The 20,926-nt window shown below is 34.7% G+C and overlaps 1 protein-coding gene, 1 non-coding gene and 1 pseudogene across 6 annotated transcripts in view; 2 read left to right on the top strand and 1 right to left on the bottom strand.

The window, feature by feature from the left end:
* The window catches only part of ARL15 (ARF like GTPase 15), a 376,128-nt gene that overhangs the window by 140,516 nt on the left and 214,686 nt on the right, over positions 1 to 20,926 (top strand). For all 5 annotated transcript variants that reach the window (XM_039869934.1, XM_039869930.1, XM_039869932.1 and 2 more), the window contains one exon: positions 9,780 to 9,839. In XM_039869934.1, the coding sequence (XP_039725868.1) occupies positions 9,780 to 9,839 (60 nt within the window). The remainder of the gene's footprint in view (positions 1 to 9,779; positions 9,840 to 20,926) is intronic.
* On the bottom strand, positions 12,246 to 12,354 carry LOC120608390 (uncharacterized; annotated as a pseudogene).
* LOC120608433 (U7 small nuclear RNA) lies at positions 16,208 to 16,269 on the top strand. Its single transcript, XR_005654391.1, has one exon. It is a non-coding gene; the product is annotated as a U7 small nuclear RNA (small nuclear RNA).

Here is a 20,926-nt window from a genome sequence, read left to right as displayed (position 1 = left end):
ACTAGAGTCTAGGAAGGTGAAAGGTAGAGAAAGGGATGGAAAAAAAAATTGAAGACATAATGGTTGAAACATTTTCAAACTTGAAGAAAACTATAAACTTGGACCCAAGACCTCACTGAACCCCAGATACAAGAGACATGAAGAGAACTACACCAAGGCACATCATAATAAAATTGCTCAAAACTGGTGAAAAAGAATGTGATGGTTAATTTTATGTGTCAGTTTGGTTGGACTATTACTAGCTCAAATATGTGGTCAAACATTATTCTGGATGTTTCTGTGAGTGTTTTTGGATGCAATTAATATTTAAATCAGTGGATTTTGAGTAAAGCCGATTGCTCTCTATGTAATGTGGTTGGGTCTCATTCAATCAGTTGAAGGTCTGAGTAGAACCAAAGACTGATTTCCCCTGAGCAACAAGGAATTCTGCATAGACTGGCCTTCAGGCTTGAAGTGCAGCATCAGCAATTTTCTGGTTCTACAGCCTGTTGGCCCACCCTGACAGTTTTGGAAATGCCAGCCTCTATGATCGTGGGAGTCAATTCCTTAAATATCTTTCTGCTTATACTCCCATATCCTATTGGTCCTGTTTCTCTATAAAACCCTGAACAATACAAAGAAAGAAATCTTAAAAGTAGATAAAAGATATTACAGAGGAAAAAAGATAAATAAGACATCAGATTTCTCACTAGAAACAATGCAAATGAAGTGAAGAAGCATCTTGAAAGTAGTGAAGAGGGAAAAAATGATCAACCTATACCTAGCAAAAATATTTTTCAAAAAGAATGTCAAGATAAAGACCTTTTGAGACATATTAAAAACTAAAAGAATCTATTACTAGCAGACCAGCATTATAAGAAATGTTAAAGGAAGCCCTTCAGGCAGGCAGAAAAAAAGAGATTCCAGATGGAAATCTGGATTTATACAAAGGAGTGAAAAGTACCAGAAATGGTGACTAAATGGGTAAACATATAAGATTTAGTTCTTATTATCTAAGTCTCTTTAACAGATAGTTGTTTAAACAAAAAGAATAACAAAAATATTGTGAGGTTTATGACATGTAAAAGTAAAGTGCATGAAAACAATAGCATAAAAGTCAGGGGGAAAAGGGAAATACATTATTATAAGGTTCTTATATTTGAAGTGGTATAACAATACCTGAAGATAGACCGTAATAAGGTAAAGATGTACTATAAATCCTAAAGCAACTGCTAAAATAATAGAGTTAGCCAGTAAGGCAAAAAATGAGGTGAGATGGAATTACCAAAAATATTCAATCAAAAAGCAGAAAAAGAAAAAAGGGAAGAATAGATGGCACAAATAGAAAACAAGTAGCAAGGTGATAGATTCAAACCTAACCATCAATAATCAAACTAAATATAAATGATGTAGATTCTTCAATTAAGGGGTTAAGATTGATATGATTATGTTAAAAAAAAAAAAAAAAGACCTAACTATAAGCTGACTTAAAGAAACAGACTTTAAATCTAAAGACACAAATAGGTAAGAAGGATGAAAAATGATATATCATGCTAGTAGTAGTCAAAAGAAAGTTTTAGACAAGGCAGATTTGAGAGCAAAGAATAATCCTGGGGATAAGGAAGTTCATTTTTATAATGAGGAAGAGATCATTTAATCAGGAGGGCATAACAATGCCGAACATGTACATGTCTTATAAAAGCTTCAAAAGAGGCAAAGAACTCCAGAGGGAAATAGACAAGCCCACAATTATAGTCAGAGGTTTCGACACTCTCTTTCAATTAGTGACAGAACATGTAGGAAGTCCTTCATTAGGCCAAGACAGAGTTGGCCTCAACAACACTACCAGCCTTCTTGACCTGATTAACATTTACAGAACACTGTACTCGACAGCAGAGGACATTCTTCTCAGGTACATATGGAACACTTACCAAATTGGACCATATTTGAGGACATAAAATAAGTCTCAATAAATTTAAAAGGATTCACGTCATATGAAATATGTTCTCAGACCACAGTGGAATTGAATGAAAAAGATCTCTGGAAGAATCCCCAAATATTAGGAAACTAAATTACTTCTAAATAAGCCATGGATCAAAAATGAAATCAAAACAAATTATAAAGCATTTTGCACTGGATGAAAATTGAACATATCAGAATTTGTGGGATGCATTTGAAGCAGGACTTTGGGGAAAATTTATAGCACTAAACACCTATGTTAGAAAAGAAGGACCTCACATCAGTGACCCTAGCTTCCATCTTAAGGAATTAAAAGGAAGAATGGATTAAACCTAAAGTAAGGAGAAGGAAAGAAATAATAAAAATCAAAGTAGAAATCAGTAAAATAGAAAACAGTAGAGAAAATCATTGGAACCAAAAGTTGGTTCTTTGAGAAGACCAATAAAATTAATAAAATTGTAGCTAAATTGATCAGAAAAAAAAGACTCTAATTAATAATATCAGGAATGGAGAGAAGTTACATTAATATAGATTCTATAAATATAACAGGGATAATAGAATATACCAAACAACTTTATGCCAATAAATTTGACAAATGGACAAATTCCTTGAAAGACAAACCGTTTTATTCTGTAATGATAAAGGCAGGGTAGACCTGGGCCTGAGAGGCATGAAATAAGGATATAGGAAAGAAGGGGTTGATGCTTGTTGGTCGAGTTGGTATGTTCATACCAACTATTGACGGAGGGCATGAGGTTGGAGAAATAGATTAGTGATGACAGAGAGGGGTGGAGGATAGGCAGCCGCAAAGACCCGGGCACGCTGATTTTAGTTATCAGTGGACCCACGAGAACCAGTCAGTCCTAGAGTTCCACATAAGCACTACTGGCATGTTCAGATTTATTTCCGGATTCTTTTTCTTGTTCATAGCAGATGTGTGTGTATGTATGTAACTGAAGAAGAACAAAGGAGGTGGAAGGAAATCACTAAATTAAATGACCAAACCCAATGGCAAGATAAGGTAACTAGAAGAAATGAAGATGTTGGAAAGCTACCCACTCATGTGAACATTCAATGTGAAAGGTGGGAGAATAGTTAAAGAAGGCCTAAAGAGAATAATTTTTTAAAAAATCAAGGAATTTAACTATATAAAATTTTAGAATTACTGGAAAGCTAAAATTAACAAGACAAATACTGTGGAGAAATATTTATATCAAATATTACAGATAAGATTTTATGGCTTTCCCACTTTGAGAATTCAGTCACATTTACAAATAGTATCTAGAATCCAACTGATAAGCTAAGTCCACAAAGAGATAATTCATAAAAAGAATTAATGGCAAACAAATAAAGGGGAAAGTTTGACTTCATCAGAAGCTCAATTTTACTAAAGGATAAACCAGAAAGTGTTAATTTTATACCTAAATTTACCAAAATTTGTTTTTTTATGATGAAATTGTGGTGGCACACATTACTGGTGGCATTGTGGTTGATGCTGTCCCTTTTCTTAGAAAGCAATCATTCATATAAATCAAAAGTTACCAGAACATTCACATTTCTTGACCTAGTAATTGGGCCACTGAGAATTCATTTTAAACATGTAATTTCTAAAAAACTATATGCACAAATGATTTCTTGAAATGTTTTTATAAATAAAACTTTGAAGTAATTTAAATATCCTATAGCAAGGGAGTTCATTAATTAAATTGTGGCACCCACTCAGTTAAATATATTTTTAAATCTATAATCATCTCAATCTTTAATAGAGAAAAATGAAATTTACACTTTTAAAAATTAGAGCATGCAACACTAGTTTTGAATTGAAAATTATAAAAACAAATAAAAATAACAATTACGCTTTGTTGTTAGGGCCAAATTATGTGTGACATTTTATTCTTTAAAATTATTTCTCTAAAATGCATTGATGATACCAAACCATTTAGAAATGAAATATTTGTTGGAAGAGTTTAGAACAGTTGAAAAGAGAATACATCCCAAGAAAGATATGCCCATCCAACTACAGCAAGAAGTCTGTCTTTTCTTCAGAAGGAAAGGGAATCTAAACTTTATTGGATTGTTAACGTCAGCCATCTTTTACCTTTGACATAATTTTAAAAAGATACTTAAATTGTCAAACTCAAAGAGCCCAGAAATCCTCCAGAGAGCAGGACCTGCTGGTAGAGAAAGAAAAATTGGGTAACTTGCACCTTGGTCTAGAAACAAAAGTGAACTCTGTCCAGAGTGAATTCCTTGACTGTATATGCACAAGGAATTTGTTGATAAAAGGGGTGGTTAACTTGTAGATTACACAAATATTCCCTTTTTTTTTTTTTTTTTTTCATTTTAACCCAGAGGGATGGAGTCTAAAGTCTTTGGATAATATATTGATGTAACATAGAGAACAACCTAGAGAAAACTGAGCACTTGGAATTGAAAGGGGTTGAAAATATCTTTCACGATTTTATATTACTGCACTTGAAAAATTGTTAAGTAGTGTGGCATTCAGTTAAAGTAGAAAAAAGATTGATAGTTTGAAAGAAATATAGAAAAATCTCATGAAAATTTGAGATATTTTAATAACTTTAGTGTTAGCTGCATACGTTATTAAGTCAATAAGAGAAGTTAGAAAGCCAAATTTTGGTATCTGCTAAAAAGCATTGTGTTTTATAAATGCCAGTAGATTAGATTTCATTTTATGATGTTGAAATCATATTTAGAAAATTTTCACTAGATCGTTGTCCAAACATCACAAAACTACAATGGCATAAATCATGCTCTTGGTCCAGGTCAAGGCCACCAGAGGTGTAGGATTCTTTACTTTCAGCCGCTCTTAGAGTGACTGACCCAGGGATCACAAAAACGCACATCAAGTATCTGTGTCCATTTGTGCAGACGTGTGTATGTTAGGGGGGTCGTGAGGAGGTTGGTCTGTAGGTCCAACTAAAATACTCATGTGTTCCACACAAAGAATAAAAATAGACTAGCCCTCCCTCCCAAAACTAATTTTGTTACAATTCCAGAAATGCTTATCCTGCATAAAATTCTTTAGATACATCTCCTTGTATCACAGGTTTCTGTTGGATTTAAGGACTAAAAGACAAAACCTGAAAGTTTATGCAAACAATTATTTCCCCAAAGAGTTACTAAGTCATATACTTATTGAAATGTGTGGGGTTAAATCTTAGGGGAGATTTCAGTCTTACTAATGCAGATGAGATAGGCCAGGAAAAAATGACTGCGTAACGTAGGCTTCGGCCGTCAGATTGTTTGTGTGGAGTCTGAGGAGACCTACCCATGAGGCCTTCAGCCAAATAGAGGCCATTGATGATCGACTTAGTTGTTAGTTAATTTCTCTTTCTTGCTTAATATAAATAATGGAATCCTAATGTTAGAGGAGGCTTTAAGGAGCAAATCTAGTCCACTAATTTTGCAGATGAGGGATTCAAGGCCAAGAAAAAAAGGGATGATGAGGCTAAGATCTGTGGCCAGGACTTCTAGGACTGTGGTCTTTTCACATCAGCACACTGACTCCTTGTGGAGTGCATCAGAGGACACTTATGTTGTAAAGAAGCAACAACAGAGTGAGTATACTGTCATGGCTGAGTCAGTTGGACATTTTCCCTCCCCAAGTCTTGGTTTTATTAATAATATCTAGTAAAAAGTACTTTCTAAACTCATGCTATTATTTTTCTATTAATAAGCAGGCAATGTAGTATAGACCTGAGAACACTTATTTTGGTTCCTTGTGTTGGATTATTTATAAATAGGAGAGAAAATAAATTAGTGCATTTATTAGATATGTGTATTTTTCCAATTAACTTCACCATATTTAGGATCAAAATTGGACAAAATGTTATGAATTTATCAGTTTGCTGGTATGTGGAGGAGGTGCTATAATGTAGAGCTCTGATGGGCTCTGGTGACAAGACCTGAGTTCAGGTTTTGAGTATGGCAGTTAGTGCTTTTGGCAAGGTACTTAACCCCTCTAGACTTCACTTTCCTCCTTGGAGAGTTGTACCGACATTAACTTTAGGATTGCTGTGACAGCTAAATTGGGAAATAAATATAAGCCCTTCGCACGGATCTTCAAACAAATATTGAGATCCTTCTGTGCCTAGAACTGGCATAGAGAATACACTATACATTTTTTCTTTATTATTGGGCAGTCTAGCTAGGGGACAGACATAAAACAAATAAACTGATATGTAATTACAACTGTGAAAATCACGTGGAAGTACTGAGTGCTGGAAGAGCATGGATTCCTGCCCCACCACCACCAAAAAAAAAATCAGAGCTTGTTTTGGGAACTGAAGAACAGCAGTGGAGGGAGAAAGAGTACAAAATAAGCCTGGAGGAGAGAGGAACTCGATCAGGTAGGGCCTTGTTAGCTTCTTTGAACTCTATCCTGAATAGTGAAAAGCTATCAATTTTTTTAGCTAAGGGAGTGATATAAAGAGATGTGTATTTCAAGAAGATCACTTCTGCTAATCTGTGGAGATGGTTGAGGAGGCCAATAACAGATGCAAAGCATTCAGTCATCGAGATGGTGATGTTGGTGGCTTGACTGCAGTCGTGCAGTGAGGATGGAGAAAAATAGACATGTGTGAGAACTATTTTGCAGATGGAATTGACAGGATTTGGTGATTGGGTTTGGGAAAGAGGGAAAGCAAGTGCTAAGGAAGACTACAAATATTTAGTCTATAGAAGTTCTCCATATGTGTTTGTTTTTGATTGCTACTATAGCAACTCTTATTTTTACCACTGCTTTAATAATATATCAGAGCTTAAGGCCATACATGATCTTGACTGGAAAGCATCCAGTAGTCATTTGGTGACCATAAGTGTCCTGGATTTTTAGTTTTATTTATTAAAAAAAAAACAAAAAACACTTTATAGCACTGAGCATCATCTATTCTCATTTACTGATTAGGAAACTGAGGCACAGAGAAATTAAGTAACTTGTTCAGTCAGTTAATAATGATAGAGCCAGAATTTGAACTCAGGCATTATTTCTGTAGACCTCATACTATCAGGTGGTTTTTATTCCTCCTAGCAGCCCTTTAAGAAAGGTATTTTGATGGTTTGACCTTTGTATTCCTACTAAATGTTAACTTCCCATCTTGACCTCATTTAACCCAATGTAAAGAAATAAAATGTGGTTGATCTGATCGTCACCCTTCTTGATTGCCCTTCTGGTGAACTGAAAGTATGTCTTTAAATTTTAATTCATTTTAATCCTTGTAAACATTTAGCATGACTGAAATAGAAAAATATTATTTCTTTTCATGAACAGTACATTTTCTTATTTTCTGGCCTGATTATTTAGGCTTAATCCTCTGAACATTAATTACCACAGCTTTATTGTAAAAATAATATGAAGACAGCAAAATGGAAGACTGTGTATACCTTTGCAGTATAAATCTAGCCACACATGTTCTATTTGGAGAGAAAACATTTATGAGTACTCTGCAGAAACATTTATATGCCTATAAATAACATTGCTAGGTTACTTTGCTTAGCGTGGACATTTGAGGACATTTTTGTAGTCAATATATTATGAAATCTATGCGGGGATTAAAGATGGTAACAGTGATATAATCTGCCTGTTGGAAGAATACATTTCAAAAATTGTATTTTGCATATGGGCGCGGCAATTTCTGGAATGATGTTACTTCCCTTTGGGTGCCTGCATATTGTCAGCTTTTAAGAATCAAAGCAGATGAAACATTGCTGTTGTGCTTCAGAACTTTCTTTTTCAGAGTTGGGGCCTGTGCCATTTCTCTGGAAAATCCTTACTGGAGTTGTTCTGAACATAACCACTAATAGACTGTTCAGCATTTGCATAGGGCTTTTCGTCTTCAGGATTTCACAATCATTGCCTTTTAATCCATATACACCCCTGTGAGGTAGGTAGATACATTCAAGCATCCAAGTCTCCTGCAGGCGGATTTTAGTGCCAGCAGGAGTATTGTGATTGGCACCGACTTTCCTTAATTTCCCAGAGGCCAGACACCTGGAGAGGCTTTGCTGCAGGCCCAGGTACATGCCAGCGTTGCAGCCCCGTGCGGCTGCCTCCTCATTCCTGCATGCACCATTAACTAGTGCTGTGCTCACTGTGTCAGTCTGCAGTAAACCCACACAGGAAGGGTATGTTTTGGAAGATTCTTAGAGAGCCTAATGAATATTTACATTCTGTACAGCAAATTTCAGCTGTTCACACTTCCATCACTCCAACAAAGATACTTTTCATTCAGTGGTAACATTGACAGCTCCGATTAAGTACTTAGATTAAAGAATAGTACCCAGGATTTCTATCTTCTGAGTCTATGATCAGGCTTGCAGAAGATATGCACACCCAATGATTAAATCATCAACAGTAAAGTATCAATTGAAATATTAATGCCAGCAATCCTATGTTGCATGCGTATTTGTACAGGCACTGTGATAAGCAATGCATACATTATCTCATCCTTATAACAACTGAACTAGATACTGTTATTCCCAGTCTACAAACGGTGAAAGTCTGGGCTAGTAGGTTGCCCACAGTAACAGAGCTTATTTAAACATGTTCTGTCTGACTCCAAAGTCACTTTTGAACCATTACGTGATATTCACTACCTTAATAGAAGATAATATATCAGATCTTAAAGTGCTAGGAAAATATACAACAAAGGAGTGGTAATAATAGGGTAGAATATTAAAAGGCACATATTGATTCTCTGTTTTTCATAAAGTAAAGCACAACCATGTGAAATAATTGTTCTTATCCACATCATACTTTATATTTTTTACCTTTCCAGGCACTTATCATAATTTGCTTCAAATGAAAAGTATTTCTGTGTCTTCTCTTTTATTCTGTTGATAATTTCTTGAAAAAAGGGACTATTAATTTATCTTGTGACTGAACATATTAAATAATGCTTAAAATCTTGATTGGGTGCTCAGAAAATTACTGAATAAATTAACTTAAAAATTAGTAGGGCTTTTATTTGAAAAAGAAGTACTTGTATATGGTGAAATATTCAAATTAGACAAAAGAATTCTCCTATGTATGACCTCTAGATCTCCAGTTCTCTCAATAATCTTTACAAGTTACACTTTCTTGTGGATCATTTCAGAAATATTTAGTGTATATATTTGTTTACATGTGTGCATGTATATTTTTGTATATGTATATATATATACACACTCACGTATGTTAGAACTGAATTGCTTGACTTAAATGATGATAGTTAAGTCCTAAATACATAGTTAATTATAAAACTATACTCTGATCATGTATTTTATAACAAATCATTTATTACATGCACTATAAAATAATTACCTGCTCATAAATGGATAATTATGATTGTACTTTTAAGAAAAATGTATGTATGACATTAACCATATCCTTAAAACACTAACAAATACTGTGTACATCTAATATAAAGTGGTTATAATTTAGATACCTTAATCTCTAGGATTACTGAGTTATATGTGAAAGAAAATTAATTTTAGAAATAGATGCAAAGCTCTTAGTAGATTTAATATTGTCTTTGAAGTTTCTCTATACTTCCAAGTATCTTTCCTACAATTAATAAAATTTACAGTGATGTTATATTTTAATTAAAGAGTAAGGCAATATTTTGAAGAAAAGAGTTATATTTTACTATAATACACAACTATGTTTTAAAAAATGGTGGAAGGTAATATCAGATTATCCATTTATCTTGGCAATTATATGTTTTCATTGAGCCATGAAAAGTAACTCAATCTGCCTAAAAAGAAAGATTTGAGCATCTTTTGCATTTTTAAAAGTTGTTACTAATTTTTTTTTTTATGTTTTTGTTTTCTAATTTTAGGTTTTAGTATAAAAGCAGTGCCATTCCAGAATGCCATCTTGAATGTAAAAGAACTTGGAGGTATAACATTTTAAATCATTTCTATGTCTAGCTTTAACTTTTACTAATTTGCTATTAATATGTTACATTTAATTAAAACATAATGATTTATTATTCTAGTAGGTGGTTCATTTTTACCTTTTCTCTTGATAATACATTTCCTAGAAATATTTCCTTCTCTTTATATGTGTTTTAAAGGTTGTTGAAGAGTTCTAACTAATATAAACTTTGTTTTCTTTTGCATGATTTAAAGACCTATACTACTAGTACCATTTCATACACTATACTCTTTAGTTTTACTTGTTCAAAAGTTTATTTTTGAATGAAAAGTATCAAGAGAATTTAACATGATCAGAAAAATAAGCTATACATTATGCAGGGCAAAGAACTGTATTTTAGAGTAGTTTTTATTTATAGTGCAGATTTTATTGTATCAAATCTTTTTAGAATGTATTTTTTCTGATAATAAATCTTTGCCAATGGGTTCTTTGCTGGTCAAGCACATTTATTGGATAGGCTGTACCCCCAAACTATACATCACTCAGCCTTTCATTACACTCTCTGTCTGGGATTTTTTTGGTTGTGTTTTATGTCAGTCAGGGTCTTAACCCATGTAAATAGGTTAACAAAGAAATCAGTCAATTCAGTGAACCTACTAAATTCTCTAATGGCGCAGGAAAATGGTAAGTGCTCTGGGGTTCAGTATAATATCGGTGAGTTTAATGACTTAGAAGAAAGTTTTCTTCTATCTCTTTAATCGCTTTGTGATAACGACCTTACCCTGTTTTTTTTAAAGCTCACACCAACTGTGACCTATTTTTAACTTGATGAAATTGAAACTCAAACTTTGCCATTTCAATAGTGTTTGATGCCTTTTTATTTTTATGTCATAATGTATTAGCTGATCTTTTCAGGTGTTTATTTTAGAGAGCTATATCTAGCACAACTTTACTTCTGTCAGTCTGTTTTATAGCTACCTTTGACTTTTATTACATTGTTATTTAAAATCAACTATGGTTGATAAATTCTGATTTTCCTTTAAGACACTTGGTTTTATCATTTTGGCTACAAAAGCCATAAAACATGGATGTTCTTGTAATAGAATAATTTTTTCATGTAAAAATTTTAAAAGACTATGTTTCTTTAGGTCAAATTTTTTAATATTACTTTGTGATTTCTGGTGACTCTTGCTTCTTGCTTCATAGTATTATAGTCAGAGAACATATTGTTAAAGTCCATAGAATCAAAATTTATAGATGAGAATTCTGTTGGTTGATACTTAGTATTTTATTACTAGGCTAGATACAGAAATTTCATTGAACACTCTCCATGTGTGAGAAACTTGATTAACTGACAAGTTATTATAGATCTTTAGTTGGGTGATATAAATAGTGACTGTATTGGGACAATTAAAACAAGTTAATGCTTTAAGAAATTTTCTTAGCTTTGACTTTGTGCCTTTGAAATTCAGTACAGCAGGTCCTCAAATAATGTAGTTTTATTCAGCATTGTTTTGTTATAACATTGTTTTGCTATAGGAACTCTTGCTTATTATATCAGTTAGCCTATGGTAAAACTGGTTTCACTACACATCATTTCACTGCACTTCCAAGAACTTATTGACAATGTTAAGTGAGGACTTACTGTACAATAAAAGACCAAATTAGAGGACAGTGTGTATATGGTGAGAGTCTGTCTGTTCAGAAGCAAGTTTAATTTTGCTGAAATAAAACTGTGCCCTGACAATTTCTGAAATGGAGATTACAAGGGAGAGCGTATCATAGGGTTTAGTCGTAATGTTTTAGTTCATGCATATTCTGTGATGAGACTGAGATGAAGGGAAAAGATATGGCTTTAGAGATTGGGACAAGTGCATTAGTCCGAGGCTAATGATGTGTAGTGTTTGGCATGTGCTATTCTAGCCTCTCAATTTTAATAGTTCTATTTTCAGTTGATAGACTGTCCGTCTCAAGGACAAGGTGATTTTCTGAGTAGAATTTTGTATCCCATGTCACGTGCTCAGAGGCAAGCAATGGCAAGAGTTCATTCATCGATGGTTCATTCACTAATTTCCTTATTTAACAAATATTTTTTGAGGACCTACTTTGCCTGGAATAGGACTGGGCACTAGGTCATGTCTCACCCAGGAATGCATGAAAAGTAGGCTAACACATGTAAAGAGAGTACTGCTTTCCTAGGAATTAGAGGATATCTTACATACCAAGGAGTCCCTCCCAAAACCAGGTGTGTGGCATTTAGGGAGAATTATGACCTGCTGAAATCATGTCATTTGAGAGGAGGTTGGTTGAATGAGAATTTCTTTCTTTTCTTTTCTTTTTTTTTTTTTTAATCAGGCGAGGCAACCCTTGGTTGACCTCACAGATTGCAAGGACCTTGTCAGCTTACAATTCCTTACTTGTTATTTTACATGTACAGCACCTGGTCTTCCTAGGTGGTCTCCCATCCAAGTATTAACCAGGCCCGACCCTGCTTAGCTTCCGAGATCAGGCTTGTTCAGGGTGGCATGGCTGTAGACAAATGAGAATTTCTAAGTTCTGGAGAAAAGAGTTGAGTGCTTTAGGATCAGTGTGTGAAGATATGAAACTTTATTCACCAATAGATGATTGCTCAGAAGACAGGTTTAATCAGAGTTCAGTTGGGTTGTCAATCCACCGAGAAATTCTGAAATCATGGAGAAGCTCAAGAGGATAGTTGTAAAGATAGCAGATACTGAAAGCCACAGTTTGCCGAAGTACAGAATGTTCAGATAGTTCGGTTTATCCTTGATTCGGGAAATCAGCATGGCTCCTTCCTGCTAACTCCTTCTTCTGCCCCTTTCGGATAGTTCCAAGGCTCTCCATCACACCCCCTTCTCAACCTTAAGTTAAATTTCTCACTTCTTCAAAACAGGAAGAGGCATGAACTTATGCTTCTTATCTAGTAAGAAGAAATAGTATGGAATGAAAAATAACAATGACCAGTGGAGTTAAATGAAAGTCACTTTGAGGAGGACTTATACTAAACTTCATGTTTATACACATAGCTGGTAGATGTTTTTATATGTGTATATGTAATTTATTTGTATGACATATATACATATATAATTCTATGTTTTTATCATTTGGTTTTCTTTTACGAGGGTGTTTCTATATCTTTCACTTAACAATCTGTATAATTCTCACTCACATTAATGTTTCTCATCTGGTCTTTTCCTACCATTCACACAATTATTCTAGCGCAATTAATTGCATGTTAAGCACAATTCTAGAGGCTGGGAATAAAAGATATTCCCTGCCTTCAAGGAACACATGGTTCAGTGATGGAGACATTCATGAAAACAAATATTTGAAATTAATGAACTTTTTAAAAATAATGAAATTAAGGGGGCCAAAATAAGTACAAGGTTAGGGATGATACAAAGATAGAAATAATCAGTCCAGCCTGGTGGTCTCATGGGCAAGTTCTGTTTTCACTATTTTAAGAATGACTTGCTCTCCTTCATCTACCTGTCACATCCACTGTGGCCGGACTGATTTTGCCTATCTTATATAAAATTGTATCCCTAAATTTTCTTTTTCTTTTTGTTTCCTTATTCCCATTCTCCCTGCCCCTCTCCCCCGCCAATTTTTGTTTAATCTTTGCAACTTCATACCTAAAGTGTGTATGCTACTATTATTTCACAGATAATGGGACACAAGACACCTGGACACAGATTGAGCACCGTGATCAGGTTATTTGGAGAAGGAGGTGGGAATCAATCTGAGTGTTTATGCTTAACCAGTGAACTCTATACATAGAACATTTTATTCAGTACCTGGCAAGAGAAGTGTTTCCACATGTTATCTGCTGCTGCTTTTGTCATTATTATATTCACAATTTAAAGTCTTCACATGTTGGCATTATTTTCATTAACACTGTTGATAAAACATGAACACCTTGTTTCTACTCAAAAATTTTTATAGGATTTAATCTCTAGTTATTGCTGCTGCTTTCCTCATTTGTTTTCTATCTCGCTCTTTATTTAGAGGTCTTTCAAGTCAAACTTTTATTCAGTTACAATTCTGACTCCACTGCTATAGTCATATTTTCCTTTTCTCATTTCTTCAAGACTGCCTTCTGAACCCAAGTCTTACCTGAACTTTCCAAACTATCTAGAATCTTCCACAAACATGACCTTTTCGTATTCTTTTATTTTTTCGAATTCACTTATCCATTGAATAATAATACGAGTGCATATTATATGCCAGAGTGAGTTGTAGAAGATGATGGTGGTTATAGTGTCAAGACAAGCACAGTTCCATCATAGACTGGATAACAGACACAAGGGGAGATTCTTGTCTACTTAACTTCTCTCCTCAATTAAAGCCAGATACTACTCATAGGTCTAGAACAGATTTCTAGCTTAATCACTGTGTACTTGAAGGGATTTTTAAATACCATCCAGCAAGGCTGAGTGTTCTTTCTGATTCCTGTGAAGGACATTCTGTAATATATTGCTCTGTGAACTTTTTTTCCCTGCATAGTCTTTCATTTGGAAAGTTTTTGTTGAAACTAATCGAAATTCTTTCTCTTTTAATTTTAACATATTACTTCCCTTATCTTGCTCTATTATTTTTATTTTTCTGGATGTTGTGCAAGACACCTACTAGGATCCTGGATGGCCAAAAAGATTAATTTTTCAAAGAATTTTCTTTACTCCTAGTGACTAGTTTTAAAGCCCAGCCATTCTGTATGATTCTAGGCAAGACCACTTTCCTGTATCTCTATTTCCCATCTGTAAAATGTAGTAATAGTGGTTCCTACATCATATAATCCTTGTGAGGACTAAATTAGTTAATGTTAGGTAAAGTACTTAGAGGTCACACGGCCCATAGCTAACATTTTTGGAAGATTTACTTTTATTACAATTACACCCTCACTTCCCCATTTTTTACCCCCCACAAAACATGTTTCAATAAAGTCTTTTTCTCAAGGTCTTTAAAAATAACACAAATCACATATTGATTGCTTTTTCTCCTTGCGGTCATGCCTCTCTCCCTCGTAGAGAAGGTGACCTTTTTCTTCACTGCATTGTACCTGTTTAAGCTGAAAAGTTACCAGGAAGGGAGTCTTTTGGTTAGCTGCCTAGCATATTTTTCGGCACCACACGTGCATTCATATTAAATGTTTTTGTCTTATTCCACCTGAAAAATCTCTTCTATCACAGTGCCTCTTAATTGCTTTCTTCTATTTGGCATATGTATTTTAACCATATTACTAAGGTAAGTGAAGCATCAGACATTTAGCTGGGTTGAAAGCAGTGGTCAGTGCAGTGATATCACAGCTCTCACAATTTTTCATTTTAGAAATTTCGAGTTCTCGAATCTACAAACAGTTTATAGAAATTGTCCTCTTGATTTTGAAATTTCCTTTGTAAATTGATACAATCTAGAGAGGAAAATTTCATTTCTTAACACATTTAGTTTGTTACCATTTATTGATAAAGATCCAGACATTGTCATAATTTCTTTCCTTAACTAAATTCTGACGCTATGATTGGTGTTATCAACTGACTTGTTTTCTTTCTTTAATAATCTAATGGGTTTGTCTGAATTGTCCATTCGTCGTCTCTCCCCGCCCCGAATCCCAGCCGCCATCCTCACCCAGTGTAGGCTTTTGCGGTCTTGTCTTCCCAGTCGACATTGGGAAGGGCAAAGGAAAGCTCAAAAGCGGTTAGCTGTCTCTCAGGCTTCAGTTTTCTTTGTTGCTAGCTGTCAGTCAAAAGGGAAGTTCATGAAGGTTTTTGTTTGAACTTTATTTTCTTTTCCCTTAAAGAAAAGACAACTTCTCTTTTTCAGAAGGTGCTGAGGACCATGTGGAAAGTGCAAGTTCTGTTCAATTACCATTTACTTAAGCCCCTGAAATCGCGATTGGATGATTTTTGAGGATTGTCAGCTAAACCATTTTTTTTAAAGGTTGCTTCTTTCAGCAGCCAAGCTGTTATATGAAACAGATGTTGACTCTGTCCTGTTTCTTTGTTTGCCTGGAGGAATAGGCCTCTGCATAGTGAAAGGTGCTGTTTCTTTGTATCCTGCTAGTTATCTTCAGGTGCTGTTAATCTGTCCAGGTTATTTGCATTTCTTCTCCAGAAACTGTACAGGGCAAACTTCTTGACAGGCAACCTGGGGGGTACTGCTGCCTGCTTCTTTTAATTTCTGCTTTTTTTACCCAGGCCATTTGATGTCTTTCACCAAAATAACGCTTTCTTCCTTCAGAAACTTTAGTTAAAACTTATTTCCAAGGGAAGAATAGCTCTTAAATATTTATCCGATGCATTTTTCACAGTTCTATGTTTATTATGATTATTCCCTCCATAGCCCCACTACCACTGCATATTAAAAAAATAATCCAAGTGTTAAAGCTCTTTTAGAATTTGTCTAGTAGGTTTTCTGGTTCTTACTGGAAGACCCCCAACACATATAAAAACAAATAAAATAATAATCCAACTAAATATTTATGAATTTAATGTACTTACAGATTCTGAGAGTCATGCTATACAACAAAGATAGAGGAAGACTCAAGACAGTATAAACAAATAAACAGGTTGTATATTTGAAAAAGAAACAGTATGGGCAGACAGTTGAGATTATTATGGCTACAGTGCTTTAAGGGACGAGTTACCTAGATTGCTTGCTGGTATAGGAAAAAGCAACTTACCATTCAAAAACTGTTTTAGACATCTCCAAAACTGGGTTTCTCTGGAAGAGGTGGCAAGAAACTGTGACCTTGGCAAAGGAACGTGACAGAACAGAGTGGGGACCCAAGTGAGGGCAGGTCCACAAAATACCTTGTGACTTTGCTATAAGCTAAATTGCATTCAACTACATACAAGTAAATGTGAATATTTTGCATCGGTATAATTATGAGGAAGAAATGTGGTTCAGCAAGTAGCATGTCGCCTCAAGACACTCTGTCCCTCTCTGCATTTGAACTTCTTGTTGTTTTCTTATCTGTAAAATGTAACTTTTAATAAATCATTACTACTTATTTCCCGAGGGATTGGGCTGGAAAAGAAAAACTAAATTGCCTAAAGCGCCTCAAGAGAGATGTTTTAAGAATAGACAGTGGTATTTCCACTAATTCTCTTTTCATAGTTGTGGATCCAGTGTGATATGTACTATTGAATGATCGAAACTTCTTGATGTAGTATTGTTTCCTTATCAAGGAAAAGAACTAGACCTTTCTGGACTGGGAGCAGCCAGTTAACTCCTGGCTCCCTCAGCTGTGTACTTTCTCACTTAGGCTTAGGCTATACTAGGGGAAATAATATTGGTATGAAGCCAAGTCACTTGGATGTGAGTTTAAAGGCCACAGCTATCTAAATTGGTTGAACAGAATCCCAGGGTGGTGGTGTTCAAGCGTTTTTTACACTTGCTAAGGGAAAACTGAGCCAAAGAGTCAGCAGAGCCAAATAAATGAATCTAGGGGCCCAGAAGTCTGTTACTGGCTGATGTGGACCTGACCTTAATTTTTGTTTTCTTCTGGAGAAGTGCCCTAGGACATTTTTTAAAATTAGTCTTCCCGGTTACATTTCAGTATAGCACTTAATATTCACTTCTTCTAAGACTGCATGTGCATATAGAATATTCTAGAAATTAGTTTCCTGACCTTTTAAACCCCCTTGGTGATAGGGATCTCATGTGTCTCTGAAGTTGCTGCCTCACCACTGTTTCCTCTTCAGGGGCAGTCAGGTCAGTTCCTATCTTCCAACTCTACCAAACTTCCTCACAGAACATTTGTGTTGGGTTCTTAGCTTAACGTCTTATCTCTCCCAAGGGAATAGGTATTTCTGTTTCTCCCAGGGGTTGCCATAATAGCAACTAATTTTCACTGCGTATTTTGTTTCAGTGTGGTATTGCAGCAACAGCACTGGAAATCAAGAGACCAGTATTTTCCGCTAACAAAACAAGCCCGGGAACATTGGGCAAGCGACTTAACTTTTCCAAGGCTACTTTCTTTTATAGCAGCTGAGGATGCTGATAAGTGTTCTCCTGTTAGGTGTAACATAACTGGTTTATTTTTTATCTTGAAACTCAGAGTATCTACTTTGCTTTGCCCCTAGGAACCATCTCTAACAACTGGGGATTATAATGGATTTTCATCTCTATTTTCTTTTAACTCTGACTTTTTCTATTATTTTTTTGTATAGTAGACATTTCAATAAATCTCACAGTTTTCTTCGTGTGTAGTATGAGTTGAGCTATATGTATGGAAAATGACAATTAATACTAACTGGATGATGTTGCTATCACTGTGCTATTTGAGAAGCCTTACAGTTTGGTGTAGGAAGTACTGTAACAGGATTGAGTACAAGTTGCAATTAGGATCATATAGAAAGAACAAAGGAGGCGTCACAGGAGAAAAGGCAGTCTGGAAAAAGGAACAGATGGGAAAAAAAATCATGGAGCTGACGGTGGGCTTGGTTCAGTTTTGTCCCAGCCATAAACCAAGCTCACCGTCACCTCCATGATTTTTGTCCCATCTGTTCCTTTATCTAGATTGTCTTTTCTTTGTCTTCTTTTTTAATGGTCTTAACTGTACCTTGTACTCAATCCTGTTAATAGTATTAATAGTATTTACCATACCATCCTATAAAATTATGAAGAATTGAAAAACACAGCATAATCTTTAAAGTTTATTGTATTGTATAAAATATGTCAGCAGTTCAAAGCTGTAGGGAAATTTGCTAAATTATGCCCCAAGATGCTAGAGTAATACTAGACTTTTCAGAAGCAAAATGTTGTTTTGTTAAATTTATTTTAATAAATATTTAATGAATACTAACTACATGCCAGGCCCAGAGGATACAGTCTCTGCCCTGCTTCTTTCTCTTCCGCTCTCTCTCCCTCCCTCTCTCCTTTCTGAGCCCATTTCTTTGGATTTTTTAGAGGGAGAGGGGAGAATGATGTTGGCTATAACGATTATGGAAGTTCTCAGAAAAAAATTAAGCAGCTTTACTAGATTCCTATAATTAAAATGGCAACCTGACAGTTGTTGAAGAAGTAATGTAATATATTTGTAGCTATTCATCACTTTCTAGACTAGGTTGACTCTCTGGCATTTCCTCAAGCTGAACAAAATAGAACTGATTAATCAGATTTCTTTTAAGGTATCACAGTTTGTTGCTTTTAATTTCTTAAGGGCCAAAGTATTGTCAGAAGGCTCTATTGAACATCCTTGATCATTTTAATCTTGAAATTAACTGATATTAATGGCATCATTGTGAGAGGTAATTATGTGAAGAATTTACTGTATAAAATTATTTGTTTTACTTTTTCAGTTACTTTTTTCATACAAGTGTGTGACGTTTTTATTGTGGCAAATTGAAGGCTGATTTTTTTTAATGTGTCTATTCTCTCTCCCTTTCCAAAAGCTCATGAAATGATAAAACATCAGAAAACAAGCAATGAAAAGTTAAATCTATAACAAATATGGATTTAAATCTATAATAGCTAAAGGAGAGCAAGACAAAGCTTGAGGTACAGACAATGGAAACATGAACTAGAAGGGGAATTCAGGATTATTAATCAGGAGCTTATCAGAGTTATTAATTGGGGCTTTACATTTGGAGCTCTGCCTTTATTTTTCTTCTCTCCTTGTGCTAAGTAGTGGATAGCAGCTGTGTTTACCCACAAACTAAATCCTTGAGTGTGGGTGCTAGACTCAGAGAGGTGGGGCAGTGTCCCAGTAATGTATTGACTGCCAGGTGGGTTAGAAAGCCCTCCCACTCCTTTGCCCCCCCCACCAGCTTTGCACAGACAACATGTCTGTCCCTATTAATTACTGGAAACAGGCAGTGGTAAACAAAAGAGCTGGCAAACAGAGATTCTCAGACAAAAGATAAGCATATAATCACAACACAGTTGACAGGAAAATTAACACCATGAAAGAAAGACACCCAGTCAGAAGTCAGAAGAAAAAATATCCAAGGATCTAGAAGTAATAGAGTGATCAGAAAAAGACATTCGGAGAGATGTAGGAGGGTTTTGTATTCACGAAAAAGAATCTAACACAGAACTTAAGAAATTAAAAGTTGACTTTAAAATTTTTAATGAAAATGTTGGTTGACACAACTCAGTTGTAAATTAGTGAAACTAAGGATTGAACTAGGGAATTTCGTCAGAATGCCTTCCAAAAGGAATGCTTTGGAAGTATGAGAGAAAATTTAAGAAACAAGGAATAATTATAAAATTTCCAAAATCCCTCTAAGAGCTCTAAAAGGAGAGTGAAGAGTAACTGGAGAGAAGAAGATAATCAAAGAAATAATAGAAAAAGAGGCTCTCTGTCTCTCTCTCTCTCTCTTTATTTATATATATAAAAGAGTATTCAAATTCAGTGAGCCCTCTGAGTGCCAAGAAGAGACCCGTATGTAGGCATATTGTGAAGAAACCCTTAATTGTAATCACAGAAACACAGACAATGAATAGCATTATTTCTGATTTCAGCATGGGACATAACAGGTAAAAAGAAAGAACCATGAAAACATATCCTTTTTCTAATTTATAGTATAGATTGTAATTAACAAAAATTTGAAGTTTAAATATATATCTTTAAATATTAAGGGTACACACTACAACAGTTAAATAGGATGATATACATACATAAATACATTCTTTAAAAATGTCTGAAAGGTTGCATATTTAGTTAATTATCTTGAAGAATCAAATGAGAGGTTGCTGGGATTAAATATAGTTTTTGCTTTTTTTGTGCCGTGAATTTTTTAATGAGAACTTTTTTAGAGAAATTTTTTAAAGAAAGGCTACACCGTAAAGATAAAAAGCAAAGCTTATTTGATAAATTCAGCAAAATGCAAAAATGGAAAAAAGCAAAACAAAATAATAACACAGTTATCAATAAGTAATATCTATATGTATATAAGTAATCATGTATATAGATTAAATCCTCCTTTTATAATATGGGTGGCATAAACATGATTATAACATTCAGCTATATCTGGTGATGAGAGACAACTTCTACAACTGAAAGATACAGTAAGATAAAAATAAAGGAATAGAAGAGGTATCTGAAGAAAAGACGATTGAGATGAAAGTAGTAGGAGCAATATTAAT

Source organism: Pteropus medius, unplaced genomic scaffold (genome assembly GCF_902729225.1).
Source record: "Pteropus medius unplaced genomic scaffold, Ma_sr-lr_union100, whole genome shotgun sequence".
Classification (NCBI taxonomy): Eukaryota; Metazoa; Chordata; class Mammalia; order Chiroptera; family Pteropodidae; genus Pteropus; species Pteropus medius.
Note: the sequence above shows the minus strand (reverse complement) of the source record. Positions and strands in the feature narration are given on the sequence as shown.